The 16,477-nt window shown below is 45.3% G+C and overlaps 2 protein-coding genes across 9 annotated transcripts in view; one reads left to right on the forward strand and one right to left on the reverse strand.

Annotated features, from left to right (window-relative positions):
* LOC119396880 (solute carrier family 12 member 8) overlaps positions 1 to 13,935 on the forward strand; it is a 44,283-nt gene extending 30,348 nt beyond the window's left edge. For all 5 annotated transcript variants that reach the window (XM_037664238.2, XM_049417268.1, XM_037664236.2 and 2 more), the window contains 14 exons: positions 915 to 1,100; positions 1,959 to 2,099; positions 3,035 to 3,226; positions 3,721 to 3,841; positions 4,621 to 4,734; positions 5,079 to 5,280; positions 5,863 to 5,950; positions 6,025 to 6,171; positions 6,654 to 6,923; positions 8,932 to 9,151; positions 9,339 to 9,421; positions 9,504 to 9,621; positions 10,936 to 10,993; positions 12,394 to 13,935. In XM_037664238.2, the coding sequence (XP_037520166.1) occupies positions 951 to 1,100; positions 1,959 to 2,099; positions 3,035 to 3,226; positions 3,721 to 3,841; positions 4,621 to 4,734; positions 5,079 to 5,280; positions 5,863 to 5,950; positions 6,025 to 6,171; positions 6,654 to 6,923; positions 8,932 to 9,151; positions 9,339 to 9,421; positions 9,504 to 9,621; positions 10,936 to 10,993; positions 12,394 to 12,571 (2,082 nt within the window). In that variant the 5' untranslated portion in view covers positions 915 to 950 and the 3' untranslated portion in view covers positions 12,572 to 13,935. The remainder of the gene's footprint in view (positions 1 to 914; positions 1,101 to 1,958; positions 2,100 to 3,034; positions 3,227 to 3,720; positions 3,842 to 4,620; positions 4,735 to 5,078; positions 5,281 to 5,862; positions 5,951 to 6,024; positions 6,172 to 6,653; positions 6,924 to 8,931; positions 9,152 to 9,338; positions 9,422 to 9,503; positions 9,622 to 10,935; positions 10,994 to 12,393) is intronic.
* Positions 13,569 to 16,477, reverse strand: part of LOC119396879 (serrate RNA effector molecule homolog) — a 66,572-nt gene continuing 63,663 nt past the window's right edge. For 3 of the 4 annotated variants that reach the window (XM_049417267.1, XM_049417265.1, XM_037664233.2), the window contains one exon: positions 13,569 to 14,442. In XM_049417267.1, coding sequence (XP_049273224.1) covers positions 14,367 to 14,442 — 76 coding nt within the window. In that variant the 3' untranslated portion in view covers positions 13,569 to 14,366. Of the gene's footprint in view, positions 14,443 to 15,525; positions 15,932 to 16,477 lie in introns of those variants that run through there. The other variant, XM_049417266.1, reaches the window with a different exon arrangement.

Below are 16,477 nucleotides of genomic sequence, written 5' to 3' on the forward strand. Positions count from 1 at the left end.
TGTTTCGTTTTTTCAATATACTGCTTGAAGCAATGCAAAAAAAGCGATAAAAAGTAGAGATAGACAACACAGACACTCATACCCTTGTTCTCAGATTCACAGTCATTGCTTACGTTGCACCAAATGGAATAATTTTTCTATTCGTACAGTTTGTTATGCGAAACGCAGCGGAGTTTTTCTACGCAGGCAGTTCTTTGGAGGCCATTATCTAGGGCTCCGTACAGCTTTATCTAAACGTTTGACGAACTGGCGAGCCTAAGTAGACAAGTGCAGTCATTAAGTTACGGGAGCGTAACAGCAAGTATAGTACAAGAGTTTTAGGAAACACTCAACCACAGACGGCAGGAAGCTTTGATGCCACTTCGAATGCGATTGAGAACATTGAGGACGATTTTTTGTCCTGCTAGAAGCCTTGAAGGAACTGTTAGCTCAACCATTTCATAAACTGCTCGAGAATTCCGTGGTTTCTGTATGCAATGAATGCGATAGCAGCAAAGTGGAATGTTACGTGGAGTAAGTCTAGCTGCTGACTCATTTAAAATCCGATCTCGCGCAACTGTACAAAACGCTGGCGTGAGGGAGTGCGCCCGCTCCAGGGAGCGAAGCGGTTTTCGTGTTGTCTGTCGCCTCAACGCGAAGTAAGCGAGGCAATCCCGAATCACTGAACACGCTGGGAGGCGCCTCTGCTCAGCTCCGCATTATAAGACCAACTCTGGGCCGTCCAGAGAGCCGAGGAAACCGCCCGAGCCGAAGGGCTCGTGGCCGATGCCTATAGGCCGGGGCTGAGGCCTACCCCGAATCAACTTCGCAGGACTTTAAGGTTGTTTCACTTATTCGAGAGTTTCGCATAGCAAACTAAAATGCAGGCCTTGAACGTTGCAAACCACTGACGTATCCCGCACTTTTTTTTTCAGATTTCGTGCAAGAGACAGAGAAGAGGAGGCGGAACCATGACCGTGAAGCGCGGTCGCGACATCGACTGGGCCCGTTTCGGTCTGCGCAGTGATGGCGCCGACGGAGGGGCCTCCGACGAACCGACAGGACACGGCGGCCTATCCTCCGGAAACCCCGGCGGGGACGAGCTTTTCCACCAAGACCTCGTAAGTGAACGCCATCGACCGCTTTTAAAGGGACACCAAACAGATCAATACCAAATCAGTTTACATCTAATTCTATTTTCATCCATCTCCAGGAAGAACGTTGGTTATGAAGGTCGAGCGTCTCGTTCTCGAATTTTTTGCAATGCGCGGTTAAGAATGAACGACAAGGACGAGGGCAGACAGGAACACAACTCTCACGCATAATGGTGTGCCAGCTAGCCCAAATAGTCACCTTCCAAGCGACATGGTATCGACACGTCTAGTGTAGCGTCAGGGATTTCAATACATTTTCTCGTAGTCGAGCCATTTTCAAACATAAAGGGTTCTCTAAACATGCGAAGTAGACTTTTTGCTTCCATTAGAATGCAATGAGGCCCATCTTTATTGACAAACATGAATGTAATGGTTTATGTTTCTCAAGCAGACGCCGTCGAAATTCATGACAAGTTTTTCATATACAGGATCCTATGAAAGATGGCCTGTATGATTCGGCAAGATACGTGCCCTTATTGGTCAACTCACGACGGCGCTTATGTATTTATTTTTTCGAATGCGGATCTGAAAAGTAAGTATTGTCCATGTTGAGGCAGAGACTACATCGAAAACCATGCATATATAACTCGTAAAAGACTGTAACTGAATAATTGTCTAATTGTCTGTTGTAGTTCTAATTGTCTGTTGAATTCATTTGGTTGTCTAACAAATAAAAGAGCCCCTCGAAAAAAAAGTCCCCTTCTCTCGTTCATGAGCATCTGCAGGTAATTTCCAAGAGCTGCGGTTATCCTTCCTTGTGCTTCCCTTTGACATAATACTCGCGAGGCATATGAACGGTGGCCCTTGGTCGTGTCCATATCGCAGAGCGCCAAAGCAAAGCCCTGGTGGTCGGCCAACTTCTTCGTGTCGGAGCCCGTGCTGTTCGGCACCTGGGATGGCGTCTTCACCACGTGTATGATCCACCTGTTCGGCGTCATTGTCTTTCTGCGCTCCGGATGGATAGTGGTGCGTACTTTGCCTGACTTCCATTATACGAAACCACATTCACGACTACAGAGTATACTGCGTGAACCACTTTTTTACCATGCAGTAACGTACGAAGTGGTGGGAAACAAGGTCTGACAAGCGCACCACTTTCGACCGGACAGAGAAGTAGCGTAAAGCTTGTGTTGCGTGTACTTCACTCTCCTGTCTAAAGCTGCGGGCTTTTCAAAAACCTGCGTGTGAACCATCCATAGCCCAGAAGTACGTTCTCACATTTCCATTCGACCGTGTTTGATGGTCTAATGTATTGTCAAAATACAGGGCCAACTTATCCAAACCCCTACCTTGAGGAGTATAGAACAAGGAGGAGGGAGTGGGGGAAATGGCGGCGCAGGGGAGCTGTCACGTTCTCTCTCTAATCCTCGCCTCTGCATTCCACATAAGGGAGTTGGTTGGGTAACGGCCTTCGTGTCGGTTTTCATCGCGAATGCTCCTGTTTTCTCATCTATTCTTTTATTCCTCTGCCCCCTTCTTCTGTTGAGGTGTCCTGCATGAGACGCAGTCAGGGGCCGCGCACTTTTCTGTTCTTTTTCTTCTTTCCAAAAGCAAAAACCATCTGCATTCTACATAACTTACGGTCATGCACATTATAGTGGCCTATGTTTTCCCATTGCTTGCCTTGAGCGGCCTGTCAATTCGCTCAAGATATTGCATGCCAAAACCACGATATGATAATGAGACACGCCGTAGTGGGGGACTCTGGGTTAATTTTGGATTAAATCTATGTACAAGTTTGTGTTTGCACTGCGCCTCCATCGAAATTCCGCCGCCTGGAATCGAACCCGTGCCCTTGTGCTTATCATCGTAATGGCTAAGCTACAGCCGCGGGTTGTTCACATGCGAAGCGGTTTGTCCGCGACTGTTCGGTGCAATGTGTCGCCTTGCAACGTGCGCAGGGCAATGCGGGCGTGGAGCACGCCCTGCTCATGGTGCTGGCCACGGTGGTCGTGTGCAGCCTGGCCGTGCTGGCCGGCATCGGCATCTGCGAGCGGTGTCACCTCGAGTCCGGCGGCCTGCACGTGCTCCTCTCACACATTCTAGGCGTGCGCGTGGGCGGCGCCGCAGCACTCATCTACTGCTTCGGGCAGGTAACGTGTGGATCTGCATTTCATATTTTTGTATGTTTTCTTGCTTTTTATTATTATTTTCCACCTCTTCTGGAATCTTCTAATCCCATCCCCCATCCCTACACAGAGTATACTCTGTGTAGGGATGGGGGATGGGATGGGGGATGGGATATGCCGGCACGTATATAACCGCTGGCATGCTATAGCATGCCAGCGGTTATATACGCGCCGGCAAAAACCTGGTTTTCTAACAAAAAAAAAAAAAAAAACCTCTCTCCCTCTCTTCCTCAACGAAATACCTTTCTAAATGCGTGCAACATTCTTTCACCTACCAGCGGCGGTTTTAACCGTGTTTAACCTGGTCTGTCTAATCGCGAGTACCCGCGTGTAAGCAAGCGCGTTTTCCATATCGCTGATAGTTTCCACAAGAAATTACTTTCTGCAAGTCAGTGCGTTGAGAAGCGTGGCGTGTTTTCACAACGCTGACAGCTGCATGTATGCATTCTTGTTTACAGGCGGTGAGCAGTGCGCTGCACGTGATGGGTTTCGCCGAGTCCATGGGCCAGCTGCTCAAGATGGAGGAAGACCCGTGGCTGCAGCGGGGAATCGCCTCGGCGCTCGTCCTCCTCCTGCTCGGTACGCTAATAGGCCTCGCTCATCACTCGCCTTGTCATCGTCTGATCCATTAGATGAAGCCTCTAAATCTCAGAAAAAATACCTCAAAACCAGACCAGATCGCCCTAAATAGATGACTTCAATACTCGCGTATACGAGCTATAGTTTCGGTTTCTATTCCTGCGTCATTAATGCAGACGATGCTCATTCGCTGTTCTGCAACGTTTGTCAAATTTTGAGGACATGGCCATGTGACATAAATCTTTTGGAAATTATTTACGCTGCCCGATCTTGTCCATCTTTATCTAATTATTTGGTTACGGTGAACATACGGCGTCACGTCGCCGCAAGTGGCATCATATGAACGGCGAATTGTCTTTTCGCCCACTTTAATTTCACGTCTTGTAATAATATGAAGTCTACTGCCCATCACATCATGATCCATAATTATTTATACACCAAAATAAAGACAATTCTTAAGGTGATTTACTTCCCTTGATTGTCTGTTGGTTTCAGTGTAACTAAATATCTAAGCTCTTTAACTGCCGCGATTCTTTTTACTCTCTTGTATAGTTATTTTAATTTTGTACATGGTAATGAATTCGCACATGAAAGCAAAGTACAATTAAGTTTTTTTTTCCCTGAAGGGCGTAGGCAGGAGTATTTGTTATGTTGCGCGCACGGTGCGGGGGCTTTTACAACTTTTTCAGATCAGATGAAAGATCATTATTAAAAGTGCCCTGCGAATTGGTGGGATGGGTCTGGGCTACAACTTTTGACATTTTATGTTTATCCGCCAGGGATCAACGTGGCCGGCGTCAAGTGGGTCGTTCGCCTCCAGTTCGCTCTCCTCATCATTTTGCTCATGGCCGCGCTAGACTTCGCCGTGGGAACATTCGTCCGCTACGACTCTGGTACAGTTCCTCGAACTCGCGGATATTCGATATTTTCTCGCGTCCGCCTATGCTTGCGTATGTGCATGCGCGTAGGAACTTTCGAGTACTGAGGGAAAGCAGGCTTTAGGAGAGCACGCCGCTTCGCATATCGTTCGATACGCACGTGCATGGTGCAAGGGTTGAAAGTTTGGCAAGTTGGTACTTAGTTGACTAAAAGTTAGTCCTGGACCAAAGCGAGTTTTTCGTCAAGTGAAGTTTTCTTTCTCATAAATCCGCATGAAATTCCTTTGTAGCTTCGTGCTACGAACGGTTGGACAACAGTATTGTCCTTTCATAATTTGTGCACATTCCATACGGTGCAGAGCACGGCGTGACGGGCTACGATCTAGCGACGCTGAAGAACAACAGCTTTCCTCGGTACGGCGAGGGCCAGAACTGGTTCACCGTGTTCGGCGTCTTCTTCCCGGCCATGACGGGCGTCTTCGCAGGCATCAACATGAGCGACGACCTTAGGAACCCCGTGCAGGACGTGCCCGTAGGCACGATGGCCGCCATCGGAACGTGGTACGTGTGACGCTTCGGCACGCAGCACGCGACTGAATGTTGAGATATACGCGTAGTTGGTCTTGTTCTTCATGCAACAAGAATCATCTTTAAAGAAAAGATTCCGTGCTTAAGAACACTGAGTTTTTATGTCGTTACATCGCAAGCCTATAATTGTTCCACGATATATATTACAGTGCTTGTACTCAGGCATAATCCAGCAGATGTACAGCCGTCGTCATCAAGAGTACACAGTACACAGAACTGTGCATGACCATGGCTCTTTGCAAGACTTCATTGCACGACCAGTGCTTCTGTGAGGAAGGTCACGTCTTCACCATCCGGTGCTGTCAGAATGTGTGTTAGGTACACGTTAAAAAACCCCAGGTAGTCAAAATTTCCGGAGCCCTCCACTACGGCGTCCTTCATAATCATACCGTGGTTTTGGGGCGTTAAACCCCAGATATTATTATATAACTGTCAGAATGTAGGCTGCCTGCAACGCATGATCCATGTCTATTGTTGATAAGGGCTATGCGCTTGTGGCAGTGAATGACCATCGCACAACACACACACGTGCGTGTTTGACGAGCGTTTGCGCAGTTTGTTCCTGTATCTGGTATTTGTCCTCGGTCTGGGAAGCACGTGCCAGCGCTGGGCTCTCACCACGGACTACCTCATCGCCGAAAAGGCAAGCAATGATCGAGAAATGGCGCAAAAAAAAAGAAAAAAAAAAGATGAGCCAAATGTGCCCACTCTTCGCAGGCGTCCGCCATCGGCGTCATGGTGCTTTCCGGTCTGTACATCTCTTCCATGTCAGCGTGCCTGGGGGCTCTGTACCTGACGCCTCGCATTCTGCAGAACATGGCAAATGACGGAATTCTCCCCTTCAGCAAGCAGCTAAGCATCGGAGTAAGAATTTGCCGCATATAGGTATACACCCGCGAAGCTGAATTTTCTAATGCTCGCTGGTAATCTCGGAATTCATCGGTTCACTCCGCGGTGTGTTGGCGACTACAGGGCGGCGTATATCGGGCACGAGGCTGCAGCTACATTGTCTGCCATGGATGCAACAGCTGGTTTTTGGACCAGGGGGAAAGTATAGCTAAAGCATTCTGACATAATTAACTAGCTAATGACACGACAACGGTTCAGTATTTCACCAGGAATAATACCGATGGAGCAATCGACCAGCTCTACAGAGTTCTGCAGCTAAAGACGTATTTGTACGCCCGCCAGCTGGCTGGTACACATATGGTGCCATGCACAGCAAGAGTTAAGGTCGGATCGTGCATGACGCACGCATTTTCCCATGACATCAATCGCAACGTATCAAAGATGCGGGCGCTACCTGCACTAACTGCGAACATTTATGCACGCTGCCGCATCTACAGAAGGGGCCCAACAAGGTTCCTGTGGTGGCGCTGGTGCTGTTCGCGCTGGTCACGTTCCTGTTCATCTTGGCGGGCCAAGTGAATACCCTGGCACCACTGGTCACCATCCCGTTCCTGCTGACGTACGCGTGCGTCGAGTACGCTTACTTCTCCATGGCGATGACCTACGACATCCAACGCCGGCGCAACGAACGCTTCCGCCAGCAGGCGGCCATCATACGGGCGCAGGCAACGGACAAAACCAGCTACGGGGCGCTTGGAGACGCCAAGGTGCGATTACTACAAAGGTTTCGAGAGGCTGATCACGCGCATGGTCGTTGATAACATATTGCAAGCCTCTCGCCGTCGAAGTGTTATTTCGATACTTCTAGCTATAGTTGAATTGTGTACACAATCCCACTGGACCACCGACATCGGACGGATATCCGGATAAGGTCTGAACGTCCATGTCCGGCACAGGACATTGTGCAATATTTGGTAGGCGTCTGCATAGCATCCAAACATACATGTCAAATACAGAAAGTGCTGCGGACAATCGACCAAGGGGCATCGTATACTGGATAGTTGAAAACAGCAGAAAAGTTTTATTCTGTCGATGATACCATAAGGACATTGTTACAATATCCAATAGTACAGTATGCAGTGGAGTGTGCTTTCTTTCGTAGAGTTGAAACATTTAATATTAATTGTTACGTTAGCTTTACTTCTCTTCACAACGGTGTACTGTGCAGCGACTCTTGCACATTCAGCTTACAACGCCAGTAACTAAACGGTTTCGTTGATGTCTCAAGATGGTCCGCACGTATTAGCATAGGCGTGCGCACAGGGGGGGGCAGGGGTGGCAGGGGTGGCGGCCAATCACGTAAGAGGGGCTGGGGCGCAAAATCTGCCCCGTACATTGACCCTTCTAGTCACCTAAGAGGGGGGGGGGGGGCAAAATCTGCGCCATACATTGACTTAGCAGGGGGGGGGGGGGCTGTGATGAACCTTTGCCCCCCCCCCCCCCCCCCCCCCCAGACGGGGAACCCTGCGCACGCGTATGCGTATTAGACAGTGCATGTTGCGGCGACGCCCTAGTCGAGAAGGTGCGAAAACAGCGACGTCGCGGGTATATCAATGGCATTTAGAATCAGTATGCGAAATTAGGTGTACCAGCTAAACTCATTCCGCGCGCGCGCAAAAGAACAGCGTCCACCTAAAATACGGATGGTAACGGGTTCGCTTCACAGTGCCAACATATTTTCATATCGTAACATAAAGCTGTAACCTTCCCATCTCACGCATACACAATATTAATTTTCTGAAAGCATCGACCCTCAAAACTTCAACTAATTTAATATCCCACATGCGCCTTGCAGACATTGAAGGGAACTTCCTAGTGCACCAGCTTCCGCTGGGCACGCGCGATGGATCTGCTTTATACAGCTATTCACACAGCAAGCAATGCATGAAATGCACTACATATCAGGCCTGTAGCCAGGGGGGGGGGGGGGGCTAGGGGCGAAATTTTGGTGAAGTAGGTGTTTTTACAAAAAAATAATAAAAATAGGTATTTTTCTCAAATAGTTAAGGTTTTCAGCAAGTGCCCCCCCCCCCCCCCTGAAAAAAATTCCTGGCTACAGGCCTGCTACATATATGTGATTCATTGTGTCTTGGTGGCAGCAGTGAATCATCCTCACTACAAATGGCATTTGTAGCCCACTGTAAGTTGGATTATGGCTCTAATCGCCACCTTTCATTTTTATTGCGATAGCAATTATATGGACAGTCTCGGCTGGAAAATGTCCGTCGCCGCCGTCATTCACCGTATATGTATAAGTATATATATATATATATATAGAAAAGCCACAAAGAAAAATAATTCAGAAACTTTCCAACGCGCGGAATCGAACGGGCGACCTCTCGCTTTGCAGCCCGCCGCGTTAGACGTTAGGCCATGACAGCACCGCCTTTCAGCCTGCTAACGGCGAGCTATTTATATACACCATGTACTTCAGCATGCTTTCTTAGTTGCCACATAGATGGCGCGATGTGCGCGCGTGTAGCGCGCTTTAAAGATCGTCGCCCCGCTCTTCGCCCTACAGGGCATGGTCGCCTACTTGCGCTTATCTCGAGGAAAGAAGGGGGTGGTGAAACGGGGGGTTGTATGTCTTTTTGCATCCATCGGTTTTTTTTTTCGCTCAAAAACAATGCTGATTTTTCGCTCACAACCACTGCCACCGACACCGAACCTCCATTATCACGTTGCAGTACAGTAAATGGTGGTCCTTGTACGCAGGTTCCCACGAGCGACTTGGACCAGCTGTTTCCAGAACGTGTTCATGACAAGACGGTCATACCACGCGACCACAGCAGCGTAAGCACGACAGAATCTCCGGTGACGTCACCAGACGAGCACAGCTCTATACGGAGTGCGGAGAGTAGAGATTCGAACGTCGACCAACCGAGGGACCAGCCGGCATCTGGCATTACTGACAAGACTCACCTCCTCGCTAAAGGTCAGCTGGCTTTTGTGTATGTCCGCATCGCTTTCAGTCCTTGCTATTATTGTGCGCTATGAAAGTGACAAGCACTCATAAAGCTTTCTGTTTTACATCTTGCACACATCATATATGGAAGTAGAAGCTAATGCGGTCATGTTGCGGATACATATATTCACCAATGTTATGACTGCTTCTATTTTAGGACGGGGACCATGGCCAGAGATATCAAATAAGTCAAATACGTGGTATGCGAAACTGTGCAATCGCTGGATCGCAGTGCTTGGGGTAAGTCAGTTACCAGTCCAGGGCACGTGGTTGCCCAGTCCAAAGCATAAGTCTTGACAATGCATTACTCGCTTTTCTTCAGATCTTCGTGAAATTGGCAATTATGTTCCTTGTGCAATGGGGCTATGCACTGGCATCCATCTTTCTACTGATCTTCCTTTGGCTTTGCATTGGAAGGATCAAGCCAGGGGCTTTCCCAGGTATGCCAGGTTAACACATCTTCCAGTAACAAGCTCGGTGAGAAGTGTGTGCAGGATTGCATATCATTCCAGAAAAAAGAAATATAGGGCTCTTGATTTTGTATCCTCTGTATTCAGCTGTAGTGTCAACCAATGCCTTCTTTTCGGCAAACACGCAAATGCATTCATTCGATCAAGCGAAAGAAAAGAAAACGGCCAACATTCTGACCAACACCTTAAGAATGAAAAAACTGAGACTAAATGAAGCTTCCTATTGTTCCCAATATCAACTACCTTGCCATGTTCCATTTTCATGCACACAATATGGAGTGCACCACATCAGAGGCATCAGACGCATTCATAACAATAATTGCCAGGGTTTTACATGCCAAAACCACAATATGATAATGAGGCATGCCATAGTGGGGAACTCCAGATTACTTTTGAACACCTGGGGTTCATTAGTGCACACCTAAATCTATGCAGACAGGCGTTCTTGAATTTCACCCCCACTGAAATCTGGCCACTACGGCTGGGAATTAAACCCGCGTTCTAGAACTTAGCTGTGCGACACCTTACCTGCTAAGCTATCATGGCAGGTTTGCCATCATCATCATACTAGTATGATTGATTCACTACAAAATGGCATTTCAATTTTTATAAAAACAACAAAAAAAGACATTTTTGTGAAAACTGAAACAAGTGTTCATTTAATTAGTATTTAATCCTGTTTTGTGTTCAGCTAATTATGTTGTATGCATGTCTTCAACTGCATTTCCATACTGAAATGTGCAAAATAAACTTTACAAGTCTTCATATCACTGGTACACATCGACAGGCACTGCGTCCCAAGTGGTACAGATAAGCATGGTGCAATTGTTTGCGATTACATTTCAATGTTTATTTTTCCTGTTTTTAAATGCTATGTCAAAGAGTGCTTTACCCCATTTACAAGTTCCAAGTGTCTCCAACCCAAAAACCGTCAGTAAGTCGCAATTAACGCAACCAGACGGGCAATTCTGTCAATGCGATCAGCTTCAGGTTTACCCCATTTTCACTGCTGATGGGTGGTTGAGGCTCTGCCATGCTGTGACCAGGCAGCTTTTTTTTTTTTTTTTCAGTCACCTTTTTCCTGCTGTAAATTAATTTTTGCAGTTAAAGTAAAGTTATTTGATAAACTGTATAGTAGTTTCCCATTAACTTATGCATATCCTATATAAAAAGCCCATGTAAGCAGTCACCTTCTCTAGAACAAGTGCCAAAGCACTACAGTTAACATAACCTATGGCTGAGTAAGCATCATGAGCAGACTCTGTGTTTGTGTACCGTTTACAGGAGTCACCGAGTTCAAACTGTTTCCATGGCTACGCAATTTATTCCTGCGTTGCATAGGGTGAGTAGACAGTCTTTATTCGCAAGAGGCATTAGGTTTTGAAGATAAAAATTATTCAAGCAATCATGAAGGTTTACCTAAACCATTCATTGTCCATGGATGATTACTGAATTTACAGTACTTGAATGTGCTTCAACATAAATTTAGAACTTCCGAAGTATTCGAAACGAATGTAAACGTATTTTACCGTAACTCGCCTGAAAAGGTGGTTTCACTGCAGTGCGGGACTGCCATGCAGTGAAACCACCTAATCGGGAAAATTTTGCACAGCCGCGAAGCCTTACTTCATTACCTGCGCTGTGCACCCCGATATTTTTTTTCTTTAATTTAAAAGCATGTTATATGGGCTAAGTGTGGCAAACTTTAAAAATTAGCTTAATAATAACTTGCACACTACTACTGTTCAGATCCTGCTACTGTTCGAATGTGCTTCAAAATTATTCAATACTAATTACCATTTGCTCTGACTTCACTTTGAACCAAAAAAATTATATTTAAACAAGCCTACAAATAAGTAAAGCAGGAAAAAAAAACTGCCTATGGCACTTATGGCTTTGCTATGACTCATATCAGTTAGCGAGGGCAAGAGTAAATTATAATGCCTGCTAACATTGCACCGTAAAGACAGTTTTAAAGAGCAAAAACTGGAGGCTATGTCTGGACAACAGGGGGGGAACAATAGCTACACAAAATGAAGAAAAATAGGCACATACTTTAATTTTATGCAGCAACTCTGTCTGCAAATACAGAGTGTGTGCTTTGCCCAATATTTTCCATTTCATCATCTTGATTGCACTGCACAATGCTGCTCTTGTCTTTAGCTGGCAAGTTAAAGGTCCCTCAATGCCTAACTGCTCAACTTTCACAATCTGCAGAGGGAATTGACAGTGATAGTGTAGTTTGAGAAGACTAGGCGCAAAATTTTGCTTGCGAAATTTGAGCAGGCACATTGGAAACAACTAGTTAAGTTCATTTCATAACAAAATAAAAAAAAAAACTGCTGCTACAGCTGGATGGAAATAACATTGAAGCCGAAGCTCAGCCTGACCTAAATTGACGTGCCTGCTCACAGCTTCCCACACAGCATGCAGCTGCACCTGGAAGCTGCATTGCCATATTTGAAAGCAAAAAATTGCATTGAAAAATGAACAGTCAGTCTGCAAAGCATTTAATAGAGATCTATGATCAAAGTGTAGGAATAGTAGTACTAAACACATTGTTTCATTACTAGTTATAAGAGTAGGTATTTAACCATTTGCCAACATTGCCAAGCAATGCATTTGCACCCTGGACATTTCTTTCAAAATTAGCAATGTAGTGATATCGTGTCAATATATATGATAGTTTCTTCTGTCCTACACTACTTCACTGTTGCCTCGTATCTTCATGTTCTCATGCAGGAAGAAGCCCACAGACTATGAACAAATAGTGGTGGCCCCTGCGTGCCCTGGAGTCTCAACAATGGAGTCTCAGCTGAACGACGAAAACGTAGATTATGCGTCGCGGCACCGCTACCATCATTCTACCACCCTCCAAACATCATCACATTTCCAGCAACATTCAGACGACAGTGAATGAGCCACGAGTTTCCCAGGCGCTGCATAGTGCCTGAAGTGGCTGTTTTAAAGGGCATGTTCATGTTGAAGCCATTCTGCCAATCCTCTTTAATGGGCAAGATCACAACCTACTGAAGCATGGCCTTTGTTCATTCCAAGGTTACAAATGTTTAAGCTCAATGTTGAAGGCATTTTATGTGTAACAACTGCAAGAGGACAGACAACATGCGGAAGTTCATGAGTGAGCCCAAATGGCTGAAGTGCTGCTGGTAACATGCTCCAAATACAACTAAAAGAGGAGCCAACATTTCCCAATGCAGTCTAACACTAGGCTTATATTGGCTTATAGTATCGACAGGAATGACCGGCAATCGAAATAGCACACTAACAACAACAAATGCGATAAGAGTTTCATGCTCTGCCTTTTGAAATCTACTAACAGTGCACATTGTTTTCAATAGAGCTACTATATGTCACAGTATAGAAGTGGCATACAGTACCCAAGACCACTAAAAGACAAAGCAAAGGCATGTTGCATCACTGAGTTAAGTGCTTGCACATGCACTTGTGCTCCATGCTCTGCTTTTAAAGCACAAAATTTTCCAACATGTCAGCTAGTCGGACCAGCTCACATTTCAGCCATGTTTCAGCTACTTGGAGAAAGGCAGTTTTGCATGTCATTCCAATGGCCTACTTGTAGTATGTTCTAGTCGTTTGTTACCTATCAGGTGCTTCTCTACTGCTGCATGACCAACCAAGACAGCACAGGGTAAGCTGTGCATTCATACTGCTGTGAAACACATTCTTACCTCTTTACCAAAACAAAAGCATAGTGATTTAACGTCAGACTATTAACATGCTTCCAAGCTTTTCCAGGGATATTGTGCATCACCTGTTCCAAAGCAATGTAACCTATTTTCCTAACTCTTTTTGAAATGCGAGCGTACGGCTGTGCTATGATGTGTGTGATGCACACTGGTTCGTGGCATGCACCCAAATGGGACAATCGAGACTAAAGCTACTTTCAATGTGCTCCCCTCGCACCCTATTTATTCCAATTTCTCAACCGTACATGGATACAAAACATACTTGATGCTTCAACAAAGAACAAGCAACAATTTGTTTTTGTGCATGTAATGCCTGCAGCTAAAAAGAAAAAATATAACATGTAAAGTGGCATTCAAGGCAGCATTTTGGTAATGCAGACAGCATACTGCTTCTACTCATGTACAATGCACCTCAGAGCCCACAACGTGTCAAAGTCTGTGTGTGTACGTGTATGTTACTGAAATGGGACAGTCCACTCCTAATGTGCAAATGACAATGGCTTTGTGTGAGAAAACAACAAAAAAGTGATATGTTGAATAAATTATGTTTACGTTGTCATTTGTATGGAAGAGTTGAATTCTTTGGCATCTAAGGGGCAAACCACTAATACACATAAACACAAAAGACAACAGAAGAAAACTACTATATGAAATGTCGCATACTTTACATTTCAAGACAACACACCCAACCCCTTGCATATTTACTGAAAATGCAAAGTGCTGTCTGCAGTATGTAAATGCTAAGTGGACTAACAGCCAGCAGGAAACGAACTATTGCCATGGTGATGTACACCAATTAATAATGACCATATGGCTTTTATGGCATGTGCGCGATCATCATTCTCAGGGATCATGCTCCAGACATTAATGTTCAACAGTGCATGAACTGGTTAATTCTTACACAATAAAAGGCTGACGGCACTTAATTGAATGCGCTATCTCTTGACTTCCAGCCAATTGAAGCACAAATTGCAAAAAGCAGATTATAGGTTAGAGGTGCTCCATGTCATTGGGAGCATCAAGGTCTCTGTAGGTGATGAGTGCTCTTGGTTCTCCACGTAGCCCTCTGAAACAGAAACATGTGGATGTCAAACATTCCTTTTCATCGGCCACCTTCCAACAATGAAGCCAGGGGGTGAGAAGGGAGGCAAGGAATGTGGTATTCGTGGCCCAGTAGAGCACCCTCAGTGCATTGCAAATTCACAATGCCAGCCAGCTAAAATCTTTATCATCTTATTAACAAAGTGCTAGTAACCACTAAATTATACAGAGTACAGTTGAAATTCAGTACTACACAGAAGATGGGCTTTTTGTATTTGATGCCAAATTGAACATACCAAAGATTGTATAATGTGAAAACTTGAAGAAAAATTGGCTACAATAACAGAAGGCCAGACTGGGCCATGTACTGTGCCTTTTCTGCTGGCTTGTACTAGAAATGGAGCTCTTGACAAAGGGTTACAGTGCATTTGCCTCCTGTGACACGAGAATCAAGATCATCCTCAATTGCTTTCTTTCTGCTCACTGCTAGGAAAACAGCATTGCTACTGCCTGTTGCACCAACGACCATCACATCTGCCAGATTTTTGAAGGTCTTTTCCTGTCCATGTTTTTCAAAACAGTGGCTCATTTAGCAACGAATCAATTTTCCAAATCTGCACACCTATTGCCTTCCAAACATTTCATAACCATGGACAAGTTTCTGAATGCATGCGAGTTCTTTTCTAAATTCCGAGCTCTACAATTTGAGCTTCAACTGCATGTGCTACAAACTGCCTTCTTTTCAAAATGGTGCAATATTGACATAACACACGGATCAATGGTAAAACAAGGAATTGCAATCACTGACTAAGTTGAAAGTCGGGCCGCTGTTTCAGTATGCTTATAAGGTCCTTTTTTCACAACTTCGGTCAACGACTGCAAACATTTGTTTTACCGGGATGCCTGAGCGGGTGAGTGTCTATCAAACTGTTGACCATGAACACACGATGGCTGTGGCCTAACAGCCAGTCTGCATCCCTAAGGCAAACCGAGGAATCTTTCAAGCTGGCAAGAAATGCGAGGCCCAAGAAGGCTACTTTGCATTCTTGGAGTAGCAACAGCAGCAACCAGCACACAGTGTAGTAAGCCAAGTGGAAAGAAAGGTAAGTTTGTGTGGAGAGTCTCAGTTCTTTTTATTGACAGAGAGAAATGACATTTGGTAGAGTGATTGACAGTCGCAAGCACAGGCAGGCTTTCAATAACAGAACTAAGAACACTGGTTTCCATAAAAGTTTCACGACATACAAATGTGGAAGGGCTAAAAAAAAGTGGGTGGAGAGAGAAACTCGTCCACTCTGTGATGCCAAACCGCCGACTGTCAAATGAGATGAAGTTATTACACTGAACTCTGCAAACTGTGTCTATGAAAAAAATAAAATGTGTACGACGTCATCAGAGAGAAATCTGCCTCTATGTGACTTCTCTCTACCCTTATCTCTTTTTAAAAGAGTTCCAAGTCCTGTGGCTCATCGAGATCATGATATCCGATCACTTCCCGGGGGTCTGAGCGGAAGCTGAAAAAAAGAAACCGAAAACTGGTCCATTTTTTCTTGCTTCGCACTGTTCCGCTCACGATTTTGTTACGGTGGACTCTGTCACAACACAGTCAGCACAAGGAAAATGAAGCTCCCTCTAACATGTAGGAGAAGGCAGCAAAAGAGCCAAATGACAACTTGAGGTGTGTTCTGTCGCTGCTGAAGACTTTGTAAAACAAGGGCAGGAATCTTCAAGTGGCTTCTGTTTTCCAGCACAGTACTTTAGTTTCCCTTTATATGTGCATACAAAGTGCATAGAACGTTCACACAAAAGTGTGTTAAAGGGACACTAAAGAGAAACAATGAATCGGTTTAGATCGATAAATCGTGGTCTGAGAACACTAATGACGTTAATTTCGCCATCATAGGTTTATTAATAGAGGAGAAAATCAAGTTCGAAGTACCATTTTTAAATTTTGTGCCGAAATCTCCCCACGTGATGTCACGGATTTCAAAGTGTATTCATCGTATTTTGGCGCCATTGGCTCAACAAAATTACCCCAAACTTGGTATGTTAAGTCTATG

This window comes from Rhipicephalus sanguineus, chromosome 6, assembly GCF_013339695.2.
Source record: "Rhipicephalus sanguineus isolate Rsan-2018 chromosome 6, BIME_Rsan_1.4, whole genome shotgun sequence".
Taxonomy (NCBI): Eukaryota; Metazoa; Arthropoda; class Arachnida; order Ixodida; family Ixodidae; genus Rhipicephalus; species Rhipicephalus sanguineus.